This window comes from Balaenoptera acutorostrata, chromosome 1 (genome assembly GCF_949987535.1).
Source record: "Balaenoptera acutorostrata chromosome 1, mBalAcu1.1, whole genome shotgun sequence".
Taxonomy (NCBI): domain Eukaryota; kingdom Metazoa; phylum Chordata; class Mammalia; order Artiodactyla; family Balaenopteridae; genus Balaenoptera; species Balaenoptera acutorostrata.
In genome coordinates this window covers 189,410,981-189,435,424 of record NC_080064.1, presented here as the reverse complement: position 1 = coordinate 189,435,424, position 24,444 = coordinate 189,410,981, and the positions used below count along the sequence as shown (strand labels likewise).

General features: G+C 40.5%; 1 protein-coding gene and 1 long non-coding RNA gene across 4 annotated transcripts in view; one reads left to right on the top strand and one right to left on the bottom strand.

Annotated features, from left to right (window-relative positions):
• Positions 1 to 287: 287 nt before the first annotated feature.
• RGS2 (regulator of G protein signaling 2) lies at positions 288 to 3,589 on the bottom strand. The gene is made up of 5 exons (XM_007191163.2): positions 3,457 to 3,589; positions 2,325 to 2,426; positions 2,166 to 2,227; positions 1,425 to 1,591; positions 288 to 1,144 (listed from the first exon to the last, which is right to left on the bottom strand). Exons 1-5 carry the CDS (start codon positions 3,564 to 3,566, stop codon positions 950 to 952), a joined length of 636 nt encoding a protein of 211 aa, XP_007191225.3. The 5' UTR covers positions 3,567 to 3,589; the 3' UTR covers positions 288 to 949.
• A 179-nt stretch (positions 3,590 to 3,768) lies between these two features.
• LOC103012279 (uncharacterized) overlaps positions 3,769 to 24,444 on the top strand; it is a 131,664-nt gene continuing 110,988 nt past the window's right edge. For 2 of the 3 annotated variants that reach the window (XR_009005117.1, XR_009005095.1), the window contains exons 1-5: positions 3,769 to 4,051; positions 11,220 to 11,332; positions 12,038 to 12,067; positions 14,384 to 14,604; positions 15,253 to 15,351. This is a non-coding gene — a long non-coding RNA (uncharacterized LOC103012279). Of the gene's footprint in view, positions 4,052 to 11,219; positions 11,333 to 12,037; positions 12,068 to 14,383; positions 14,605 to 15,252; positions 16,544 to 24,444 lie in introns of those variants that run through there. The other variant, XR_451850.2, reaches the window with a different exon arrangement.

Sequence of the window (24,444 nt, the reverse complement as noted above, 5' to 3'; positions counted from 1 at the left end):
CAATAACAAGCTTGATTTTTACAAGATTGTATTAGAAAGGTTGATCTTAGGGGGGCTCTAAAGATGTGACCTGACCTCCTTTGACCTACGAAAGCATTAGAGATGGGAGTAGATCTTCCCTGCAGCTGTAATTTCTCAGTTCTGAGGATTGTCAATTCTCACTAAACAGGGCCCATCAACTGACACCTCTTCTTTACCAGAGAGGAGATATTTCACCTTGTACCTGCCATATTCAATTACCAAAAAAACCTACCCCAACCCACATCTGGACCAAATATTCAATAACATTATGTATCAAAATAAATTTATTAAAAGTATTCAAAAACCACTTCAAAGTTTAGCTGCCATCAGGACAGTTTTGGCACTCATAATGGACATTGTCGTTTTCTACACAACAGCACTCATTCTATTACACACACCAATTGACAATTCAAACAGACTGTTTCAGTTTTAGAGTTACGTGAGACAACAGTACTGATGATCTGTAGTCATAGGAACTTCAATACCCTTGCACATAGTAAACATAGGTTACCTAGTACTAAAGAAACTACAGCTAAACCACTATGTGGTAACAAGGACTGATTTAGGGAAAAATGTACAGCCAGCTCACTAAGGCCACATAACCCCAGACCTATTGATTGTAAATGCTTCTGGACCAATAGTGTTACATCGTTATCTTTCAGTCGCAAGCTCCTGCTTTTCCAGCGTGAGACACGCCACGTTTAGACCACGCTTTCCCTGTGCTCCATCAGTTACGGAAGCTGTCCCAGTACCAGCTTCTCCTAGACGGCTACTGGCTTCGTTTCACTACCCAACTCTGAATCAATAGTTCTGAGTGATGTTTCCTGAACACCCAGGCTGAATTCAAGGTCAGTCTTTTTGGCAGGTGACAGCCTTTCCCCTTAGGAAAAAAATGAAATGTCCTCGTTTCTGGGCTCCCTTTTTCATCTCAAGTAGCATGGGGCTCTGTGGTGATCTGTGGCTTTTTACACAAGTCCTGGTAGAATTCTGACTCCAAGAAACGGGGATAAGAGTTGTTCTCCATCAAGCTGTACACCCTTTTCTGGGCAGTTGTAAAGCAGCCACTTGTAGCCTCTTGTATGTTTTGGGCAATCAGAGTTTTGGTTTGAAAGTCTATGTTGATCTGAAATAAAACATAAAAAGTGGTTTATTCCATATTCAGAGTTAAGAGATTAATCGATTTAATATTTGAAAACAACAACAAAAAAACTATAATGTGTGATTAGCTTCACCAGCCAAGTCACTGAAGAAATGTAATTAACCTCCCTGAAAGCTAGAAGTAGGGGAAAAACATTTACCCCACTCCCCTTTTAATTTGAGGTCTCTTCAATTCTTTCCGTTTCACTTCGGTGCTGAGAATGTTTAAAACATGCTAAAACAAGGAACTTTTTATCTCCCCTTACCTCTTTTGGAGCTTCTTTTTCTATGAAATCAGTATATATTTTCTTTGCTTTTGAGGACAGCTTTTGGGGTGACTTGGTTTTTTTGAAGTCTTCACAGGCCAGCCAGAATTCAATATTTTCTTCACAGAATTCAGATTTTAAAAAAGCCCTGAATGCAGCAAGACCATCTGGGGGTGGCGGGGGGGAGAAAGAAAGCATGCATACAGTGAACGGAGTGACCAAATAATCCCTTTTGTTTTTTCTAGAACTCCCATTCCCCTGGCCCCATATTTTATTATTTCTAGATGATAGCAATTTTCTAGATTTCAGTCAACCTGTAATCCTCAGAATTTAGCTCTTTAAAGACTAAGATGCCAGTCAGCAAAACGCTTAAGTTGGCACACTACTACAAAAATACATAAATACTTAGCTTCGCTGTTAATGCAAATATTTATAGGGGAGCCATAAGTTCTCTGGGAACGACGTCTCTTGAAAACACTGTTTGCAATGGAAAACCTGACTCAACCTTAACAAAAAGCAACTGCCGTTACAGTTTGGGGCTAATTTTTTTCCCACCTAGAGTGAAAAAGCCATGCATTTCCCTGGTTAATCACTGGCAAGTAAAGGAAAAGAATACGCCTCGTGTCATGGGGATTGTAAAGTAAAATTCCCCTTGGGCAAGCTGCTCTTGCTGTGTGGACACAACCTTTCTAGACTCTCCTGATACTTGAAATGGATCAAATTCAAGAGGTTTTAACTTACATTTACTGGCTAGCAGCTCATCAAATGCTTCTGACCACAGCTGGGCTTCCTCGGGAGAAGGCCTGCAAGAGAAGTTCTGCGTATTAGCTCACGCATGTCAGAGGTTCCCTTTTCAGCTCAGCAGTGAGCTCATTCGCAAGTACAAGATTTTCAACTTACTTGGTGAAGGTTTGCTGTTTGCTTTTCTTGCCGGTTTTGGGCTTCCCAGGAGAGGAGGAATTTTGCAAGAAGTAGCTCAAACGGCTCTTCCAATCTTTCAATCTTAAAAGAAAAAAGAAAAAGGATATTCACTTAGTGGCCACACTTGAAATCGCCAATGCAGCTGAAGGCATTTTTACCAAATGAAGTTGCCCCTTGTGGCTACAGACAAACCAAATAAGACAAAACAACTCTTCCTGTCAGTCTTACACCTTTAACATTTAAACCCAGCACCTATATACTAAACACACTAGTTTCATCCACTCATCTGAACATAATGACTAGTTTTAAAACTAAGGGTAGAACTACCTACAATTATAGGGTATTTTTAGGAATCTAGTTTGCATAGTTCAAAAAGCAGATGTTATTTCTGGCCCACAGAAGGCAGCAGTTTTTCTGCAACGTTAATTACAATTCTGAGACATTTCACACTTGATGAAACCCACAGTGGAACTGCCCTGAGCCAGCCCGTGCTCACTTCCCTTCTACCCTTCAAGCAGGAGGCTCTGGACCACCCTAGAAGCTGTGCATAATGAATGTGTGTGTGTGAGATTGCCCGTCCTCCTCCCCCAACTACAACACTCATTTTAAGAAGATGATGCAGAACAATTATTTGTTCCACAGTCCTGAGTGGGTGAGATCTGCTGTTCAATTTTAAAAAAGAAAAGATTTTAAAAGAATATATTCGGAATCAGCAAAAAAATATCTACATCGCAGCAGCCGTGTAAAGCTGATCAGAATTTACAATGCAACGTACGAATGCCGGGGACGCGCTTCGGCCGCAGGATTCCCTGAAGTCATTTTCGATGCAGGGGGACAAAAAGCCAACCAGCATCTACCACCGCCTCTGCATCAAGAATTTTCTGCAGTTTCTAAACTCTACCCGAGAGTCCTTCGCTCACGTCACAAAATAAATACCTACCCACGCAGGTTTAAACCTTACTTAACAAATTAACCTTTTCCACATTTTTTTTTTTTTTTTCTGCAGAGGTGCACGCTACCCAGTTCCAAGCGCAAATGTACCGCGTTTGCAGCCGCCCAGGACAGCTGGGTCCGCAGGGGTGGCGGGGGGAGAGAAGAAAGCCTTACTCACAGGGTTCGCTTCATCTTTTCCCGCTTCTCCTCGCTCTTGGGGCCGGTGCCTGCGCTCTTGTCCATGGGTCCGCAGTCGTGCTGGACAGCCAGGAACATAGCACTAGGCATTATCGTTTTCCGACTGAGACTACTACTCTGAATAACCGGCTGTGCGCAGCCGTATTTATAAAAGGCGGAGGCGCGGGGGCGGGGCCTGACGACGCCACGCCCACCAACAGCGGACGCCGATTGGCCAGCTGCAGCCGGGCATGGGGGCGAGGTCAGCGCCCGTCTGCGCAGTCACGGCTGCCGGCGAAGGGTCTGGAAGCGAGGGGGCTGTTGACGTCTGCGGCCGCTGCGTTGTGCGCAGTCGGGCTAAGAGCGGCGACCGGCTCGGGCTGGTGTGGGAGCAGAGAAGTTTCCCGCCGAGTGGTCGCCAGACACCTCTGCCGAGTTGTGGCGGCCGGGCGGGGTCGCAGGGCTGTGGAGGCAGGGAGCCAGGTCGGCTGCAGGCCCGGCCGGGACGCTCGCCCTCCCCCTCCCTTTCTCCATCCCCTCCCCTCCCCCACGCTCACGTGCTCCTGACCCCAAAGCGAAAGACGATTGCCCAGCAGGTAAAGGTTGCTTGCTGGGAACCCGAATACAATTACCTTATTTTGAATTAGGATGTGTTTCCCCCTTTTTGGAGCGCACGCCCTCTCCCCACGCCTCCTTTCTTGGTCTGCAAACTGAGGCCGTGGGGAGACCCTCATCTGTTCCTCTTTGCGACTCCATTTAATTTGGGGAAGGAAACCGCCAATGGGAGGAAAGGCGACGGTCCAGAGGCAGGTGGTGTGACTGATTTTGCATTCTGCCTGGGCGTCTCGTAGCACGTTTGGGGGATGAACGTTAGTCAGGGAAGGGACAGGAGAAAGTGCTTTCACTGGGTGTGCAGTTTTGATCACCAGCAGGCACGTGGCTGGGTCTGTCCGTGGGGTTGTAGACTATCCCTCAGGAGTCCTTGGCTGCCCTGTCCTTCCAGAGCAGAAAGAGAAATCACAGACCTCCTTACGATGAGATAGAGGGAAACACCAAGACCTCGCAGCTGTCATACACCTGAATCATTTTAGTGTAAGAGTGCAAGGATGCAAGATTTCCTTCTGAGTCATTCTTAGTTGCCTTAGAATTTACCAGAACACTTAATTGGCAAAAAGGAGAGGTGGCGGTGGAGGGAGGGAGAAGTTAACAGTTAGCTTGAATAAGCTTAGTCTGTGAAGTCTTCAAAAATCATCTTGCTGTAGCACGAGTTAAACGGTTTGATTGGTAAGGACAAGAAGATAACCTCAACTCGAAAATGATTTGATATCAGATAACATGATTAGAACCGTGCAGTGGAATATTCTAGTGGTTTTCCCTCAAGCGTCTAAGTAGACAGTGAGATTAACAGCAAGGTATAAGACTGCAAATATTCTCTCTGCTTTGCGTTAGAACTGTTAAAAGAAAATGGGGACTAGTTTACCATATTCTTAAGATGAGCTGCCAGTAGTTGGAGCTCCCAGTTTGACTTGGAGAGTAAAACCTGCAATTATTACTAAAGAGGAGAGCCATGTACTCAGTTATGGAAAGGAAAATCATTTAGATTTCAGTAATAAATACTTGAAAGCGTGTTTGTGAAATGTAAGAATATAGTTTTTCTCAAGCCTTATGCTCTTCATCTCTGAAAGAACTTTGCATATTTCCTACAGCTATTTTCACTTTCTGATGATTCAGTACTTATTTATTAAATATGTGTAATATGCAGACACTTGCTTTTCCTTGCTAATTTAAACCTCAGTATGTTTTTCACTTAGAACCTTGGATGGTAGAATTCACTCATAGTGGAAAAGACAGGAGTTCTGACTCAGAGGCAGCAAGGAGAGAGAGCTGGGCTTGTGTCAGGATACGTAGTTACAGAGTCTCAGCTTCACCAGTAAATGCTAAGTAACTGCTGGGGCAGTCGCATCCCACCTCCCTGAGCACCAGTTTCTCATCTCTATTAAGAGTAATGAATGTGTTTTTCTTGCCAGCCTCACTGTATATTATGGGAATCTTTCGTGAAAGGCCTTTGCAAATTTTAAAGTACTATACAAAAGTTTGTTTTTTCTTTAAAATTTGCGTGTGCGTGGAAGAAGGAAATATCTGGAAGCATAGCTATTCAAGGTAGAAAAATCATTAAAGGATTAATTCAGGGTTTATTAGGTTATAAATGTGTAAGTACTAGTAAAATTCAAGGTAACGTCACAGCTTTGTGGAGTATCAAGCTCGTAATAGATACTTAATAAATGTTCTCTGGGTAAAAAACAAATAAGAAAATAAGTAAGCTGTTTAGGATTTGAACTTTTTCGGAGATCTTCAAGCCAGAAAAGTTTAATCATCTCAATACATTCACGACAGTGAATGTATGTCGTGAAGGTATATGTATATCCGTGTAAGTAACTGGTTTAAATATAGACTATTCCAGATGTTTCTTGTAAGTTTTTAATGTAACTATTTGCTTTTTTTGCAAACCATTTCCGAGTGACAACTGAAGTTAAGGCAGGCAGACGTACATTTAAAGTGAAAACTGCAGTGTTTGATGACTTCCCTTTTTTGCTGTTGTTGCGAGTGGCTTTTAGGTAAATGGGATTGCTTAATATGAAGATGACACATGCTTTCCATTCTTCTGTTGGAGGAAGAAACAATGCAGTAGGATGTAAATACTGCACAGCCAGACCTCAGCTTGAGAGTGGCTTGATGAACTACACATACATTTCCCATGTTGAGTCTACCGTGCCCTTTACTGGAGAGGCTGTCTGCTGAGCGCATAAGGGGTGGAAGCTTGCACGGTGGTTCTTGAACTTTTTGTATCTAAAAAAATTTAAGTTACAGAAGAAGGCAAACAAAAAATACAAGTTTTTAGTAACACCAAAAGGAGATTATGGAAAGCAGAAGTGTCCCCTGCCATACTTCTCTCTTCCACACCCACTGTATGTTATTATTAATAAAAATTATTATTATCTGAAAATAATTATACATAATAACTTTCATACTTATGCTTTAGAAATTTAGGAAACAAGATATATGCTTTAAAAGAAAAGGATCATTCTGTGTATTACTCTGTGCTTTACTTTGTTCGTCAGTAAGATATCTTAGTTCCTAAATTTGTAAAAGCTGTAAACCTGTTGCTTACCTCATGAAATCTTAAATTGGTGACAAGTTTAAAAAAAGGAAAAAAAATTAGGAAATTAAGTGCCCTGTGTCAAACGGTGTGATGAGTAATTGGAAATAATGAAAACTTTTAGTATCCTAATTGTTGAGTGTATTTGAGGAAGTGTGACACCTGTCTTGTCATTTTGTCTGTCTTTTTTGTCCTTTTTTTCTTTTTGGTCTTATTCTCATTTAACTTTAATGGGTGGAATATTCTTTTAACAGACGGAACATATGACCCCACAGTGAATGAATTTATGACCCCACAGGATTATGTACTCTACTCTTCACTCCTAATATGGTCTGAGATTTAAAATTCATAATTGCTCTCTTTCTTAGAAGGTAATTTTCATACCTAGGCATTGTTAAGAGAGAAAGTGTTTTTGTCAGGAATGAATCAGAGTTTCAACCAAATACTTGACACGTATTATAGAGGAGTTAATGATTTCACTGGTCCTTGTATTGGTAATTTCAGTAAGAGCATTTCCATGGTTCTGCCTTAAATTCACCCATCGTATGAAGTATGTCATACTTCAAATGCAGGCAGGGCCTACTTAAATTTAATAATTCCCTCTTACTAAGTAAAGCACCTGGATTCTCTTTGGAAACCAACAACAGGAGCATCACAAGTTTTTTTTTTCTTCCCGAATAAAAATCCTAACGTATATTGAAATACCTCTAGTAGGTTCCTGTAGTTGAAGAACACTTAGTATGAAGTCTAGGTTTGGGGGACCATTTCCAGTATCTGCCTCTTACTGCTCTCTTCTGTGACAGTGGACCACATGGAATCTCAGGGGAGAGGAAGCGGTTAGAAACACTTTCTGATGAAATAAGTTACATAGATGGCATATTGCCTTATTAACTGCAGAGGTAAAACTAGGGGTTTCTTTCCTGGCATTTGTTCTCCTGGGATTTTAATTTCTGTGCACAGAATTTTGTCAAATCATGAAAATGTCAAGTCTATTGATTATTGTTTTGAAATCTTGGGATATTGGCATCATAATATACAAGATTTCAAAGGTCTATATGATATCAGTTGCAGAGAATCTTTTTTTTTTTTAAGTGTGAAGAAAGGCTTCTTTTCATCTAGTAAATAAGGAATCCATTTGCACTGGTATTTCCAGCTTGCTGACTGTTCCTATGTAGGGAGTATTAATTCATTTTAGACACTGGCTTTCAAAGGTCTTTGATCCATGGACTACTTCGCAAGAACCTAAAACCTCGTGGATTTTCTCTCCCAAACACATTTTTTTAAACCAACAAAAATTCCCAAATCTTAACCGGATTAACTGGTAAAAGAACAATGCTTTCAAGGAGATACCAGTAGGCCCTGACCCAACTGCCAAGTTATAAATGTTCAAGTCCTCAATGCTGAGCTCACGTCCTCAGCTTCAAAAGACACAGTACCTTTGCCTTTATTTTCATAAATTATCCTTAGGAGAGCAGGATGGTTGGAGGGTTTGTCCATAATTGGGATACTTGCCTTTAGTTCCCAGTTCCTGGGATTATTTTAGTTATGACCCCAGGCAAATTGCTTAGCCTTCTTGTGCCTAGGCTTCATATCTTCAGGGTGGAAGTAATTATAGCAGCCTTCCTTTGCGAGGAAGTGAAAAAAAAACACTGCGGGGACTGCGTGAGTGTCTGGGTTGATGATAGCTCATAGTGCCCAGGCCCGGTGTTCAGCAGAACTTTGTAGTAGGACTGGTTTCTTCCAGGTGACTCTTTTTCCCATTTTGTTGTTGCTTTCCTAGCACCCACTGTTTCCTGCTGCTCTTAGGGTGGCAGGTCTTCCATTCAGGTGGAAGGGTTGAATCAGCAGGCCCTGAGCATCTACCAGTCAAGGAGCACCAGGACAAGTTCTGGCTTGCTTCAGCGTAGGACGCACTGTGTTGAGGATGGGGGTGGCCAGTGGAGGGCTCTCTTCCGTCTGTGGTCCTGTCCCTGGGAGGATGCATCTGCTCTCCACCAGGCGCTAGGCCCTGGCCTCTGCGCCATCACTGCCTGATGCCACTGCTTTCTGGGTGTCTGTTCATCCATTGGGTTCCCTGGTGCTCCCTTTTTGCTCTTCCAAATGCCCCATTGGGAACATCAGGGATATAAGGTTACTTTTTGAAATGTTTTAAGTTCTTCCTGAAAAATGTTTTGGAAATGTCTAGCTCTTCACATGCTGACATTTCCATCTGTTGATATTTTGAAAGAATTCTCCACTATTTTCACAGGGTGAGTTCTCTCTACATTAGATATTTGGTGAAAATTCATTTATTTTTCTCAGTGCAGTGTAGGAAGGATGTTAAGTTGCCTCTGGTGGTTCTCCCTGTTCCTTTCTAAGTACATTCCCCTCTCCCCACTACCGTCCCCCTTTCTCATCATAGTGAAGCTTTCTTATTTGGAGACTTACAGACTTTCAGTGCTTCAATTATTTTATCTCTTTCAGTTAATGCAGTGTACATTTGGTTTCATATTCTTCAAGAGTTTTAAATTAAATTTTAAAATAAACCTAGTGAAGGTGAGCATAGTCACCTGGCCTAGCCAAGCCTAGATCAGCCATGTTTAACCCAGCAGCATGAGTCAGTTTCATCAAAACTGCTTTGAATTCATCTTATTAGAAGTCTTCATTTTCTGATATGTTTGTTTATATCTAGTTTCAAGGTTCTGCATCCTTGTTGCTTTCTTCATGAACTGCAGACTGATCTCTCATCTTGAGTAATAATCTTTCTTAATCATTTAGAACTTGTTCCAGATGCAGTAGAATTTTAGGTTTTTTTTTTAACTTTTTTTTTTTTCTGATTAATAAGTTTGCTCACTCTTCCTGTCCATTCTTTAGCTTCTTGTGAAAGCAGTTATATACTTCCCCGAAGATGGGAATTGTCATCTGAAGCATCTTTTTAGTGCTGTCTGAAGTTGTTCTTCGCTTTTCTGGTGCACTTTAAAGGCTGTTTTGCTTGTAGTTACTTATATTGGATGGGTTTCGATGAATCTTTCAAAGACTGAATATTTCTTGAATGTCAACTTGTTCTAAATGCTTAGATTTCTCTTTGCTAAGTTCTTTTGTAAAGGTCTGTATTTTAAGCCTAAGCAAGGAGTTGGAGATTTCCACCTCCTTCTTATTGGCCTCCAGTTTTTCTGTTGCTGATAGTTGGTTCTTGAGTCTGGCCTCCATTAAAGTTGGTTCAAATGCTTCAAATTCTTTTTGAATTAGGTTAAACTTGGCAAAATTTTGATGTCTTTTCTCCAGAAGGGCAGGAACTTCAGTAGCTAGCTCTCTGTCTTTATTTGCGTAAGGTAGGCTTTTAATTATTAAAAATCTGACTGACTATAAATAACACCATCTCCCACAGTAATCCGTGGGCTCTAGGTCTAGTTTAATGTTCTCTAGGAGGGCGGACACTGGCTGGTACAGCGTGTCCAGAACCAGGGCAACACATAGCATCATGGCCATGAGCAGACCCCCTAGGCTACTCTGAGCCCATGCAGGTACCCAGGACTCTGATGGCGGCACAGAGCGTAGACAACACCTGCGAGTGTGTGCCCGGAACGAGTCCTGTGTCTGGTAACTAGGGTAGACCTCAATGCAGGGGAGGTAGAGGGGACAAGTACAATAAATTATTGGCTAATGCTTTTTTTTCTCTTGACTACCTTTTCATTCTGTGGCCCTGGAGGTCTTATGTTACCCAAACAGGCCACAGAAAACTTCCTGCTCTCAGAGCCCCTCCACGTCAGGATGGCCTTGAACGTATGTGGGAAAGGATGCGGGACAGATTATGGAGGACGCTAGAGAGGCTTCAACTTCACCAGTTTCACCTTTGAAAAATAAGAAATAAATAATTGGAATTTTAAAAAGTTTTCACTCCTCAAGAATGTGCAGTCTAACTGTGATCAGAGAAAACATGATTTTTTCAAACTCTTGCATGTGGCGAAATGTTGGATGATACAGAAGCCCTTCAGGGTGCTTCTGTTCAGAATTATCATCTCTGGAGGTATTAGATGTTGGATGCAGCTTTTCCTCACAGAAGTTGACCCTTAGGCCGTGGGAGATCCAAACTTTGTCTGGCTCACGTGACAGGTCAGTCTTTTGGCGATGAGCCTGCAGGTTGGCTGGGAGTTCGCTGGCTTTGGCTGGGCTGGGCGTTTCACCTAACTCGGCTGGGCTCACTTCTATGGCTTGGAGTAGGCTAGAGATTGGTCAGTCCGGCGCGGTGAGGCTGGGTGGCTCTGCAGGTCTTGGCTGGATTTCTCATGTGTGTTGAGCTCAGCTGATACAGGCTGGTGTCGCTCAGTGCTTGGCTCTGGCCCTTGAATCTCTCATCCTTGTCTTGTGATCTGTGGTGAAACCTGGTCTGTCCTTCCCATGTTAATGGCAGAGCACAGAACAGCCAGTGTTTTGGCTGTGAGAGCAGTTACCCAATTTGCATTTTTAAAAATTCACCCTGACTGTGAGATGTCGGCATTTCATTTGGTGGCCTTTTCTCTTCTTGAAGGCATGATCCTGAGGGAGACTGTAGGTTTTCCGGAATTGGGATATGGAGTAGGCATTGATACAGTCACCCATTTCTTCTCTTTCTGTGGCTTGGTTCACAGGTCACTGTGAAGTTGGGACACGTGAGTTGGCAGAGATGAACTCTTACTGCAGTGCACACCAACCCAGAGACGGCTAAACGAGCATTCCCGCAGTCCTGCACTCGGCTGACCAGGTGAGGAGAAACCCCTCGCAGCATACACTGTCCAGTGGGAATGACGACGGCTTGGGTGTCCAAGGCACTGATTCAGCAGGACCAGATGCTGAGTAACTGCAGGATTCCAGGGAAGCCTCTTCGTATTTGCAGGTCTCCATTTCTCTCTCTCTGAAGAGCAGGAAATATGTGAGTAAACTCCATATTTTGAATCTGGTGGGGCTCAAGCTGGTGTGAAAAGTTCATCTTTGGCAGGACTGAGACAGTTTTTTTCCAAGAGTGCTAATTTTTTTTTTTTTAACATATTGTAGAGTTTTCTTGAAAGACTAAATCAACATTTATGTCAAGGTGCAAGGAATTATGCTCTGAGTCATTCTTCCTGCTGTCTTTCCAAAAGGTGATAAGCCTTTAATTCTTGTCCTGAAACACCCAGCTGCAGCTGAGAGCTACAGAATTTCAGTCAGCTTGTCAGTTTGTTCTGTATCTTCTCTCTCCCACCTCTGGGAGACCCTGGCTGCCCTGCCCCTCGGGGAACATCATGACCCCTTGGGCTGGTGGATGACTGTAGCAAACCTGAGGGACTGCTGGAGGGAGGTGTCTCTGCTTTGGGAGACTACCACCTGGGTGGAGTGTCTCCCTTTTTTTTTTAAACATTAAATACTTAATGTTTGTTTGTCGTATAATATATAAACAGACCTTCTTAGCAGACTGTTTTTTTATTTTAAGGAGAGAAGAGCTTATGAACTGGATGAAAAGGTAAGAGTGTTTGTGTGTCCGTTGTTTTGGGGGAGGGTAGAGAAGTGGGCAGGTGATGGTGGCTATCAGATGTTAGAAAGCTTAGCAAAGGCGTGAGTTTCAGCTGGTCAGGAGAACTTTCTCTGTGGGTCTCCCAGATCTAAGCCAGGGAATTTTTATAGGGATATCAAATGGACTTTCTGTTTGGGAAGAGGGTTTTCTGTCAGCCTTCTTTGCAGCATCTGCTTGTTTGTCCCTTAAATGCTGAAGTTCCTTAGATGTCTTTTGTTTTGGCTCTGCACGTTCACGCTATGCAGTCACTCCCAAAACTCAGCTGCGGTCTGTGTGCTGATGAATGTCCGTGCTCGTCTCTCTCCTCATCTCAGACCTTTTTAGCTAATTGTCCATTAGCTTGATTCACCTAGATGACTCACAGGCGGTTCAAGTGAACTTGTTGAAGACAGCATTTCCCATCTTTGCACCTAAACCTGTTTCTTGGCCTTTGTTCTCTATCTCAGTTACCAAAGACAAATTGAGTTTATCTTTGAGTTCCACCCTCTCCCAGTCTCATATCAAGTTTATCCTGCCTATTAATTTTACTTCTTAAATGTATCTTGAGACTATAAACTTCTCTTTACTCCATTTCCACTTTCCTGATTCTCTCTTCATCTCTCTTATGGATCCAGGCAAAACTTCTAATTGATCTCTCACCTGCTAATTGATCCTCTCTAATGAATGATCTGTTTTCAGGCAGCATGATTCTACTAAAACACTTGTCTGGTCATTATTGCTTTTCTGATTAAAACCGCTAATGGCTTGTCATTACCCTTAAGATAAGTTCCAGATTCCTTAAATTGCCGTACAAGATCCTTTCTATCTGGCCCCTGAAAGCCTTTCATTTATTACATGATCTTCTATTACCGCTGCCTTGCTCTCTATGCCCCTACCTACTGAATATTTTGTAGTTCCTTCCACGTGCTATGCTTCCTCTTTGCTTTAGCCACTTGCTCATGCTGTTCCCTCTACTTGGACCTTTTTCCATTCTTTCCACTCTTTATCTGACTTCTGTATGATTCATACTCTTCCAGGTATCGCTTAAATGAATTTTCTTTGTGTACACCACCTACACACTTTTCTTCCCTCCACTGACATATCTGGATAAGGTGCTCCTCTTAAGTGCTGTCACAGCACCTGTTAATTTACTTACCATGATGAATTGTAATTGCCTGGTTTCTTGTCACTATTCGTCACTAGACAGTTTCTCTTCCTCCTCCCTCTTCTCTCTCCCTCCCCCTCCTTCTTCTTCTTCTTCTTCTTCTTTTTAAACATTGTTATATCCTGGAACACAGAGGACCCTCAGTAAATATTTGCTGGGGGAACGGATGGGTGGACATGCGCATGAGTGAATGAGTGAATGAATGCACGCATGGTAACCTTCCCAGGGCGTTTGACATCTGTTACCAGTGAGACTTGTGCCAGGGGTTCATATGTTCTCCACATCTGTAATCGAATTCCTGTTGTAACCTTATAAACTTTCCATACTGACATTGAACTTTGCAGTGTTTGTAAGTTTTCTGTTCTTTCTGTTGGTATTTTTTCTGTGTGCAGTTTATGAAATAATCTATTTGTTGGTTTTCTTAAAAATCTGACTTTTACCTATTGTGAATAGGTTTACAGGTTTAGAGGCTATTCATTTAAAACATTATGAACGTGTGAAAAATCTCACATTTCCTCTAATAAAAATGTTTAAAAGAAAAACAAATCCCACAGGATTAAAAAGGTCACATGGTATTATCATTTGTTTTCCTTTCACTGTCTCTTACCATATATATTTGAATGAAGCCATATAAATGTGTATATGTGTGTGTGTGTGTGTGTATTTGTCTTAATTAGACAATTTAATAGTAAATTAGATCTAATATAAAAGTAGCTTGTTTCTTGTTTTTAGGAATTTCCAGTTTGGACCATTATGTAATAGGTTGCCTCTTTTTTGCTTCTGTCAGACAAATGGACTGAGGCCTAATGCATTGTAGATTTTAGAAAACAGAACATTTCCTAATGGTTTTAAAACTTGCATAATGATAGAAAATAATTTCCTTTATACTTTCACTGCTTTTAAACTCTGAATTTCTGTTCGCATATAAGCAGTATTGCATTATTTGGATTGTAATGTTCAACTTATTATAACATTATAATATATAATATGTACAATTATCAGTTTAGATAATTTTCTTAGGTTCAGGAAGAGGAAAACAAGTAAGAAAGTCTTATTAAGAGTATGATCAATTGGGTAGCACTTAAAAGAGTTCAAAGAATTTTCTGGATTTCTGCTTTGAGGTCTTGTCTTGAGCCCGTGCAATTACCTCCTCTTCGTCCCCACAATCCACTGAAATGGGAAGAAATTAAACAGAGAGAGAAGAAAAGAAAAGAGGAAACTTTGTAGGACTGCTGTAAAAGAGGAAAGTGTACCACTGACGTATAAGAAATATGGAACTTGGGGAATATGTGAAGCAGAAAGGACCAAGTGGAAGCAGAAACCTATCAGACTTGAATAGCAGGTAAGTTGGTGCCTCTTGAGAAGTAAGTGGACAGTGTCCTCAGGGTAACCTGAAAAAGTTTCCTTTTTGGAGCATCAGGTTTGAACAAGGGTGTGCTATAGGGGTCATGGGTGACGGGGATATTACATTATTTTAGAAGGTGTACCAGTGATCCACATGCTGTGTTTCCCTGGGTTTTGTTTTACACGGAGAGTGTACGAGATGAAGAGCTTGTAGGCCAAGGAGGAAATAAAAATAAAAGTCAAAGGTATTTAGAAATTATTAAAATGGGACAGTCACCTACGAGAAGCTGTGGAATGTGGTCAAAGTCATACACAGAAAATAACTTGTCTTAATTTCTTTTAAATTTGAAGTGTAGTTGATTTACAATCAACTATTACATTAGTTTCAGGTATACAACATAGTGATTCAGTATTTTTATAGATAATACTCATATGAAGTTATTATGAAATATTGGCTATATTCCCTGTGGTGCACATTACATCCTTGTATCTTACTCATTTTATACCTAGTAGTTTGTACCTCTTAATCCCCTTCGCCTGTCTTGCCCCATTCCTCTTCCCTCTGCCCATTGGTAACCAGTTTGTTCTCTGTATGTGTGAGTCTGTTTCTGTTTTGTTACATTCATTCGTTTGTTTTATTTTTTAGATTCCACATATAGTAGAAGAAAGACTGAAGATAAATGAACTCATCCACGTTTGTCACTCAGTGGTTATATCGAGTGCAGTGTTGAGAAGGCGTGTGAAGGTGAGTCTGTACTGAATGGGGAGCTCTGCTGTTAGTGAGTAGTGACTTCAGGGTTCAACGGATTTTTCAGATGAGCTGAAGAAAACTGCTAAGGGTCTGATAATTCCTATATCGCTCCAAAGCACAGAATGCCAGGAAGTTTCCCCAGTAATTTTTTTGAGGCAGGCATAATTCTGGTCCCCAAATTTGCTGAAGAAAGCACTCAAAAGAAAACTAAAGAAAAAATTCAATTATAAAGATGTAGATACCTGAAGTAAAATATTTTAAATACTTCCACTGTAAACAGTTTCAAGTAAGCAGAAACACTGTGCACAGTGAAATACAGAACTCGTGGTACCTACAGGTGATAAAAGAAGCTCCTTTGCAGAAATTGAAGATTTATAATTCACAGATGAGGTGGTGAATAACATCCGCCCGGCTTTGCCGCGTGGGGCGGTTCACAGGGTGGGCAGTGTTGCTGACCTGCTTCCCCAGGGCCTGGGAGGAATCACCAGCATCCCCACCAGGAGTCGGAGAACTAGGTGAGAGCTCAGGCAGGAAGTCCAGCACCTGATTTTGAAGGTCAGACTTACATTTGGTATTGGTTGAGCTGGTTATCTGTATGTCTGTCTTGTCATGAGATAAGAACTATAATGATTCACCTTTGTTGCCATCTAGTACAGACATTTCCATAAAGCAAGCGCTAAGAAAATCCTTGTTAATTGAATCTAATCACAGGAGCTGTGGAATAGTGGGACACTCACGGGTCTTGGAGACAAGGATTTGGTTTCATTCAAGCCAGGCTGCTAGTGGGTATCTGCTTTTGTCACGTTACTTCCCTCGTGACTCGGCTGGGACACCCCCTCTGGGGAGCCTCCTCGATGCCCCCGCATCCTGAGCGAGCTCACTTGTGTGCTGCCACAGCCCCGTGCTTCCCTCTTCTGGGGCGGTTCGCTTCTCCTGTGTTTCCTCTGTGAGACAGTGGTGCTTGAGGCCAGAGACTCTGTGCTTTGCATCCCTGTATCTGCAGAGAACAGCCCTCGTCTGGACACAGTAAGGGCTGACCACACTTGATACATGAACAAAGGATTTAACTTCCCTGAACTTAATTTTTCTCCATTTGAAAAATGCGAACGTTAATAATACATGAGATGAAGTAAGTCAGAAAGAGAAAAACAAATATCTTATATTAACGCATATATGTGGAACCTAGAAAAATGGTACAGATGAACCGGTTTGCAGGGCAGAAGTTGAGACACAGATGTAGAGAACAAACGTATGGACACCAAGGGGGGAAAACCGTGGGGGGGTGGGGATGGTGGTGTGCTGAATTGGGCGATTGGGATTGACATGTATACACTGATGTGTATAAAATGGATGACTAATAAGAACCTGCTGTAAAAAAAAATAATAATAATACATGAGAATGGGGTTTTCAATAATCTTCCTTAGAAAATCTAGCCCTTTCATAAGAAAGGCAGTAGGTTTTGTTTATTGAACACCTATTATATGTGCCAGACACTGACCAGGCACTGTGTATTATTATCATTCTCTCTTATCATTCCACGTTTGTGAGGTAGGTGCTATTATCTCCATCTTACAGATGCTTGGAGACGTGAAGAAGCTGCCCCAACTAGATAGCAAGCAAGTCCGGCAGAGCCAGGGTTTGAATCCCAAGTCTGTAATTGTTCCACTGTAGAATTGATGTTTCTATGGGAAGCTCAGTTTGGGTTGTCGTCAGTAGGTCTCCTCATGGGTACCTTGGCTGTGTAATTATGGTCTGTAAAAGGTCGATCGTGAAAGTTGAGCTGGTGAAATCCAGCCTTGAATACTTTGCTGGGCACATGGTAATTGCATGCTCAATATAATTGTTGAATGAAATAATGAATTAGTTAATTAATAGAAAACCCATGAATGTTATTCTTAGTAATTTATGTAATAAACCAAGAGACTGTTTATATATGTGTGATTCAAGAGTGTTTAAACACCCACAACTTCAGTTCAGATGACGTGCAAATATTCCCAGGAAGGTAAAACTGGAATTTGATTTTCATTTAGTGAGTGAAAAAACGTGAAATAAAAGGATTGGCTAGTCATCTGGGGATCTCATTAAAAATGAAAATCCCTATATTCCTTTCCCAGAGTTTGTTATTTTTATACTCTCCTCTTGTGGATGTGAAATAAAATGCTTTGTAAATTGTGGAGTGCTGTACACACTTAATATATTACCAAGAAACTGTGTGTGTGTGTCTGTGTGTATGTTTCCCATGAAGGTGGAGAAAGTATCCTTTGGGATCTGTTGAAAGTGAAGGAAGAGAACAGTTAAGAGACTCAGTTAAATCAGAAAAGAAAGGGGCTCTTTCATTCAGTGAAAGGAATGTTTCTTTTGTCAGTATCTCCCCCAGAAGCAAGTCTGGTTGACTAAAATTTAACAAAGAGATCCCATGGGTGTGTTTGGTTAGTTCTCGGTTAAGGCATCCTCGGTTACCCCAGGTGATAGCAGTGTATTGTCACTATGTACACACAGTCTGAAGGGAGAGCCAGGAAACTCTGAGCAAGGCTGCAGTGCTCAAAATCTGGCCCAGCTCTGGGAGCCAAGGGTGATTCTACTTGTCTATCATGCTTGTGACTCAGCACTCCTCTCCTTGCTTCCCTTTGTAGATGTCTTCCTATTCCATAATTGGTTACTACTTTTGCCTCTCCTTGTTTCTGCCTAATGGCTTCTGCTTACTGCCTTCTGTCTTTAAAAATACCAGTAAGCAACATTTATTGAGGCTTACTGTGTGCCAAGCAGAATTTCACCTTTATTCTCAGAACAACCCTTTGAGGTAGGAATAGGGTGTCCTTCTTATCTGACTGTTCATTACTATAGTCTCCACACTGAGTGCACAGGGATGCTGAGGCCATCAGAATAGGAAAACATCCACTAACGAGTTGAAAACCAATGCATTTTACACTCAAAACCCTCTCCCCACTTCATAGTAGTCTTGGTAATTAACAATCACTAACATACAATGCACATGTAATGCAAAGCCTAATAGCAAAATTTGCAAAAGATGCAGAATGTCACAAGGTCGATGTCAATAGGAAAGTCATTGGTAAAAGACCGCCTGAGAGTGTGGCCAGTTAACAGTTAGAGAAGAGGAAATCGACAAGGTCTGTGTTAATTTTGCTGCTTGAGAACTAGTTTTGCTGTTCTGAAATACATTTTGGAAATCTTTGGTATGTGCACTATTATATAATTGAGTGTAGGCATTAACGTAGGCCAGATTTTTATCCTTTTCAGGTCTGTCAGGCTTTCATGGAATAAGAATTAGGCTTCTGGAACATAATGTCAGTGATTTTTGACTGATATATGCTCATGGGGTTAGGGAAACATGAATACTTGGAGTCCTTAAAAACTGAGGGTCATCTAAGATCTATAAATGATGGAGCTGTTGACTATTAGTAGGCCCAAATGGTGTCTTTGGCTTTCACTGTAAAGTCCTGCTAATAGCATCTTACTTTTATATAGGATATTACAATTCGAGATTATTTTCACGTACATTATCTCATTTCATGGTTATTTATAACTATAAATGTATAAACATGGGGGTGCATGTATCTTTTTGAGGTTATAGTTTTCTCCAGATATATCCCCAGGAGTGGGATTGCTGGATCATATAGTAGCTCTATTTTTAGTTTTTTAAGGAACCTCCGTACTGTTCTCTGTAGTGGCTGTACCAATTTACATTCCCACCAACAGTGTAGGAAGGTTCCTTTTTCTCCACACTGTCTCTAGCTTTCTTTTTTTTCTTTTTTTGGCTGCACTGTGTGGCATGAAGGATCTTAGTTCCCTGACCAGGGGTAAAACCCGCGCCCCCTGCAGTGGAAGCGTGGGGTCTTAACCACTGGACTGCTAGGGAAGTCCCTCTCTAGCATTTATTATATGTAGACATTTTGATGCTGGCTATTCTGACCTGTGTGAGGTCATACCTCACTGTAGTTTTGATTTGCATTTCTCTAGTAATTAATTAGCAATGTTGAGCATTTTTTTTCATGTGCCTGTTGGCCATCAGTCTGTCTTCTTTGGAGAAATGTCTATTTAGATCTTCTGCCCATTTTTTGATTGGGTTGTTTGTTTTTTGGATATTGAGCTGTATGAGCAGTTTGTATATTTTGGAAATTAATCCCTTGTCAGTTGAATTGTTTGCAAATATTTTCTCCCATTCTGTAGGTTGTCTTTTCATTTTGTGTATGGTTTCCTTTGCTGTGCAAAAGCTTTTAAGTAGGCCCCATTTGTTTATTTTTGTTTTTATTTCCATTACTCAAGGAGACAGATCCAAAAAACATTGCTGCGATTTATGTCAAAGAGTGTTCTGCCTATGTTTTCCTTGAGGAGTTTTATAGTAATCTGGTCTTACATTTAGGTCTTTAATCTATTTTGAGTTTATTTTTGTATATGTGTTAGAGAATGTTCGAATTTCATTCTTTTACATGTAGCTGTCTAGTTTTTCCAGCACCACTTATTGAAGAGACTGTCTTTTCTCCATTGTATGTTCTTGCCTCCTTTGTCATAGATTAATTGACCATAAGTGCGTGGGTTTATTTCTGGGCTTTCTATCCTGTTCCATTGATCTATATGTCTGTTTTTGTGCCAGTACCGTACTGTCTTGATTACTATAGCTTTGTAGTATAGTCTGAAGTCAGGGAGTCCGATTCCTCCAGCTCTGTTTTTCTTTCTCAAGATTGCTTTGGCTATTCGGGGTCTTTTGTGTTTCTGTAGAAATTTAAAAAAATTTTGTTCTAGTTCTGTGAAAAATGCCATTGGTAATTTGATAGGGATTGCATTGAATCTGCAGATTGCCTTGTGTAGAATGGTCATTTTGACAATACTGATTCTTCCAATCCAAGAACACAGTGTATCTTTCCATCTGTTTGTGTGGTCTTCAATTTCTTTCATCAGCATCTTATAGTTTTTTGGAGTACAGGTCTTCTGTCTCCTTAGGTAGGTTTATTCCTAGGTATTTTATTCTTTTTGATGCATTGGTAAATGGGATTGTTTCCTTAATTTCTCTTTGTGCTATTTTGTTGTTAGTATATGGAAATGTGACAGATTTCTGTGTATTAATTGTGTATCCTGCAACTTTACTGAATTCATTGATGAGCTCTAGTAGCTTTCTGGTAGCTTCCTTAGGATTTTCTGTGTATAGTATCATGTTGTCTGCAAACAGTGGTATCTAAAAAAACAGTTGTAAAGATCCATGAAACTAAAAGCTGGTTCTTTGAAAAGATAAACGAAATTGATAAATCTTTAGCCAGACTCATCAAGAAAAAAAGAGAGAGGGCCCAAATCAATAAAATCAGAAATGAAAAAGGAGAAGTTACAGGATATAAAGCATCATAAGAGACTACTATGAGCAACTATGCACCAATAAAATGGACAACCTACGAGAAATGGACGAAGTCTTAGAAAGGTACAGTCTCCCAGGACTGAACCAGGAAAAAATGGAAAATGCAAACAGACCAATTAACTACCGAAATTGAATCAGTAATTTAAAAACTCCCAACAAACAAAAGTACAGGACCAGATGGCTCTACAGGTGAATTCTACCAAACATTTAGAGAAGAGTTAACACCTATCCTTCTGAAACTCTTCCAAAAAATTGCAGAGGAAGGAACACTCCCAAACTCATTCTATGAGGCCACCATCACCCTAATACCAAAATCAGCAATGTGTTTTGTTGCAATTTTTTTTTCTTTTTTAAAATTGGTTTGTTAACCATGATAAATCACATAGGTCAGTACAGTTTTTGTACTTTTCTCTTTGTGAAAAATAATATGTGATCCTAAGCATTTACTTAAAAAAATAAGTCAAAAACAAAACAAGACAACTCCAGTCAGGAGAGCTTAGTCTTGGGGTGATTGATAGCTGATCATATGCTAATAGTTTCTTCTGCTCAAAATTAATGGTATACTTTACTTGTAACCACAGTTTAGGCTTAAGGGTTTTTCTGTGGGTGCTAGGCAAAGAACAGTGTTCAAAATTTTTGTGAGTCTTTACATTTCTGACTGTTGCCCTTTATTATTCTTAAGTATTTATGAAAGAGTTGTTTCCGCAGAAAGGTTGGTTACTGGTGATAAGTGTAATTAACCTGCGGTTTTGTTGTAGGTAATTATTTGAAGTGGAAAAGTCCTGAAGGTTGGACTGATGTTATCCTGTTACCCACTTCATGTTTAAACCAAATTTATTGACTGAAAAATTTAGCTTAGGAGCCTCTTTTAGAGAGCTCCTGAAATAGATGAAAGCTTTTTTTAGACATGCCCTTGCTCCCAGTGCTTATCAGAATGGTGTTTTTGTGACTCTTGGCACATTATACTTTTCTGATTTTCCTGACTGGTCATTTGAGGACAAATTAAGAGAAGACTCAGGATGAAGGAAAAAATGTCTCTGAAGGCAGGTGTATCTGGTTCTAAGGTATAATAAAAAGCTGTTGAAATACCATGTCTGACTTTAAAACAGAAAAATATCTGTGACTTTCTGAGACCTGATCTATAGCCAGGGAGAGGAGACCATCAGGCTCCCAGAGTTTCTATGGGATTAAAGTTCCTGTCTTGTCAAGAAAAACACCCAGAAAAACATTCCATTCCCCTGAATAGGACCAAACATGGCTCAAATATACTAACATCTTATATATAGTTATTTTATAAAAATATTTATTAGGTTTTGGTCATATGTTTGATTTAACTAACTTTATGTAGCTGAATCATCCCAGCATATGACTAAATAGAATTTCTGGCTAAGTGTTCAATTTTTTTTTCACTCTTGTATATTATTATCTTATATTTTAAGACCATCAAAATGTTAAAATTAAACAAAGTTTAATTTTTTTATTCAAAAATTTTTTTTTTGCCGCACCACACAGCTTGTGGGATCTTAGTTCCCCGACCAGGGATCGAACCATTGCCCCCTGCAGTGGAAGTGCAGAGTCCTAATCACTGGACTGCCAGGGAGTTCCCAAACAAAGTTTAATTTAACCAATTGAAATCATTGAGAATGTTTATATTTAAATTTGTATAGTGTTTTAAAATATTTTAGATAAAGTGGTATTTGCTGTATCAACAATTTAGGCATACATAGAAGTTACGATAGTTATTAAGGTTTTATGAAATCAAAGAAAGAATAATGAGATATATTCATGTTGAGCAGGAAGAAATTTTTCTCTACCCTTCTAGGTTCTTCTGGCTGGTCTAAGAATTAAAGTGACATGAGACACATCAACAGGAGAAAATCAAACAAAATTTTAATAACATATGTACAATGGGAGAGACCCCAAAAAACTGAATAACTCCTCAAATGGCTGAAACCCTCACCCTTAAATACCGTCTTCAGCTAAAGACAAAAGAGGATGTTGGGGGTTGTGGTTTGGGATTTAAAGGGGAGGAAGGCAATGCACATGGAGATGGAAAAACAAATGTTTGGTGAATAAATGTTTGCTGGGCCAGGAAGAGACATAGGACACAGAGAGGAATTTGCTAGGTTCCTCCCTGTCTACACACCTAGTTCCTACTATAGTTCCTACTCTAGTTCCTACTATACTAGTTACTACTATATACGGGGATATGGGGGATAGCTCCCTTCCTGGAATAGGCCCTCTATCGAAATGTTTTTTAGGCAGTTATGGGGAAGGTCAAAGTTTCTTCCTGAGTCTTTTGGGCCTTGATTGTTTTCATTTCAAAATAATCCGCATGCCAAAGAGACATTTTGAGGTGGCAGGTTTTGCTCCCCTACACTCACAAGGGAGGTGCTGTAGCGTCGGGGAAAAAACACAAGGTTTGCATCATCCTGGTTCTGTTATTTATAACTTTGGGTTAGTCTGGGTCCCTGTTCTCTCAATTATAAAATAATCTTTACCTCAGATGGTATTTGGCATATGTATTAATTTCTGCCTTCTTACGTATTTAATGTGCTATATTAGCTTATAAAATATGATTATATAAGTTAATAGGCTTTTTAAATTATAAAAAGTCATAATATGTTGCTTATATTTGTTTCATAAATTTGTTTTTAGGATCAATGAGTCAAGAATTCTGACTTTTCAAAATTCTTTAGTGTTTTTCCTTCTTTCCAGTAACTTTGTATTAGAATAGGTAAGCCAGAAGCGTTTGGATTTTAAAGAAAACCTGATAAAATCACATCAGTCTTTGTTGGGAGGATGGTCATTGTAGTCAAACTTCTTCATCTTTTTGGGGGGACTTGATTCCTGTTTCCTTTTCTTTTGTGCTGCATGAAAGCTGACAAAGTGTGTTGGTAAGAGTCAACTGATAAAATAGGACCCACATTCACTGTATCTCCGAGGACCCTTGGCATTACAGTGGTCCCTCATATCTGCAGGGTAGTGAGGGGACTGGTTCCACGTATCTCCCCCCACCCCCATACCAAAACTCGAAGATGCTCAAGGTCTCTATATAAAATGGTGCAGTATTTGCATATATCCTGTGCACACCCTCCTATATACTTCAAATCATCTCTAGATTACTTATAATGCCTAATACAATGTAAACGTTATGTAAATAGTTGCTGACCCTGGCAAATTCAAGGTTTGCTTTTTGGAACTTTCTGGGATTTTTTTTCCCCCTGAATATTTTCAGTCCATGATTGGTTGAATCTGTGCATATGGAACCCTCGAATGTGGAGGGCTACTGTATTTGGATGCGGTAGGTGGAAGTGAGGGACCTAATTTCCTTCCAGATTATTTTCTTTCCCCTCTCCCTTGAAATCACTGCTGCAGGTGGTGTATCTATGTAAAGGTGTGGTGACCTGTGGGGGGAAGGGTGACGTTTAGGAGAGACAGCAATGAAGACTAAGGACTCAGTGACGTAGTCTCTAACTGTTAAATTCTGAAATTAGTACTTAATAGATAAGAGCAGAGATGTCACTTTAAAGAACTGGTTGATTTTGTCCCCAGGGGATATTTGACAATGCCTGGGGACATTTCTGATTGACTTAGCTGTTCTTAGCAACTGTTCTTTCCTCTCAAACTCCTTCCACCCTGCCTCACTCCACCCCAAGCCAATCCTCTTTTCCTTAGTCCTGTTGCCATGAACTACCTCAAAACCATGAAACAAAGCATC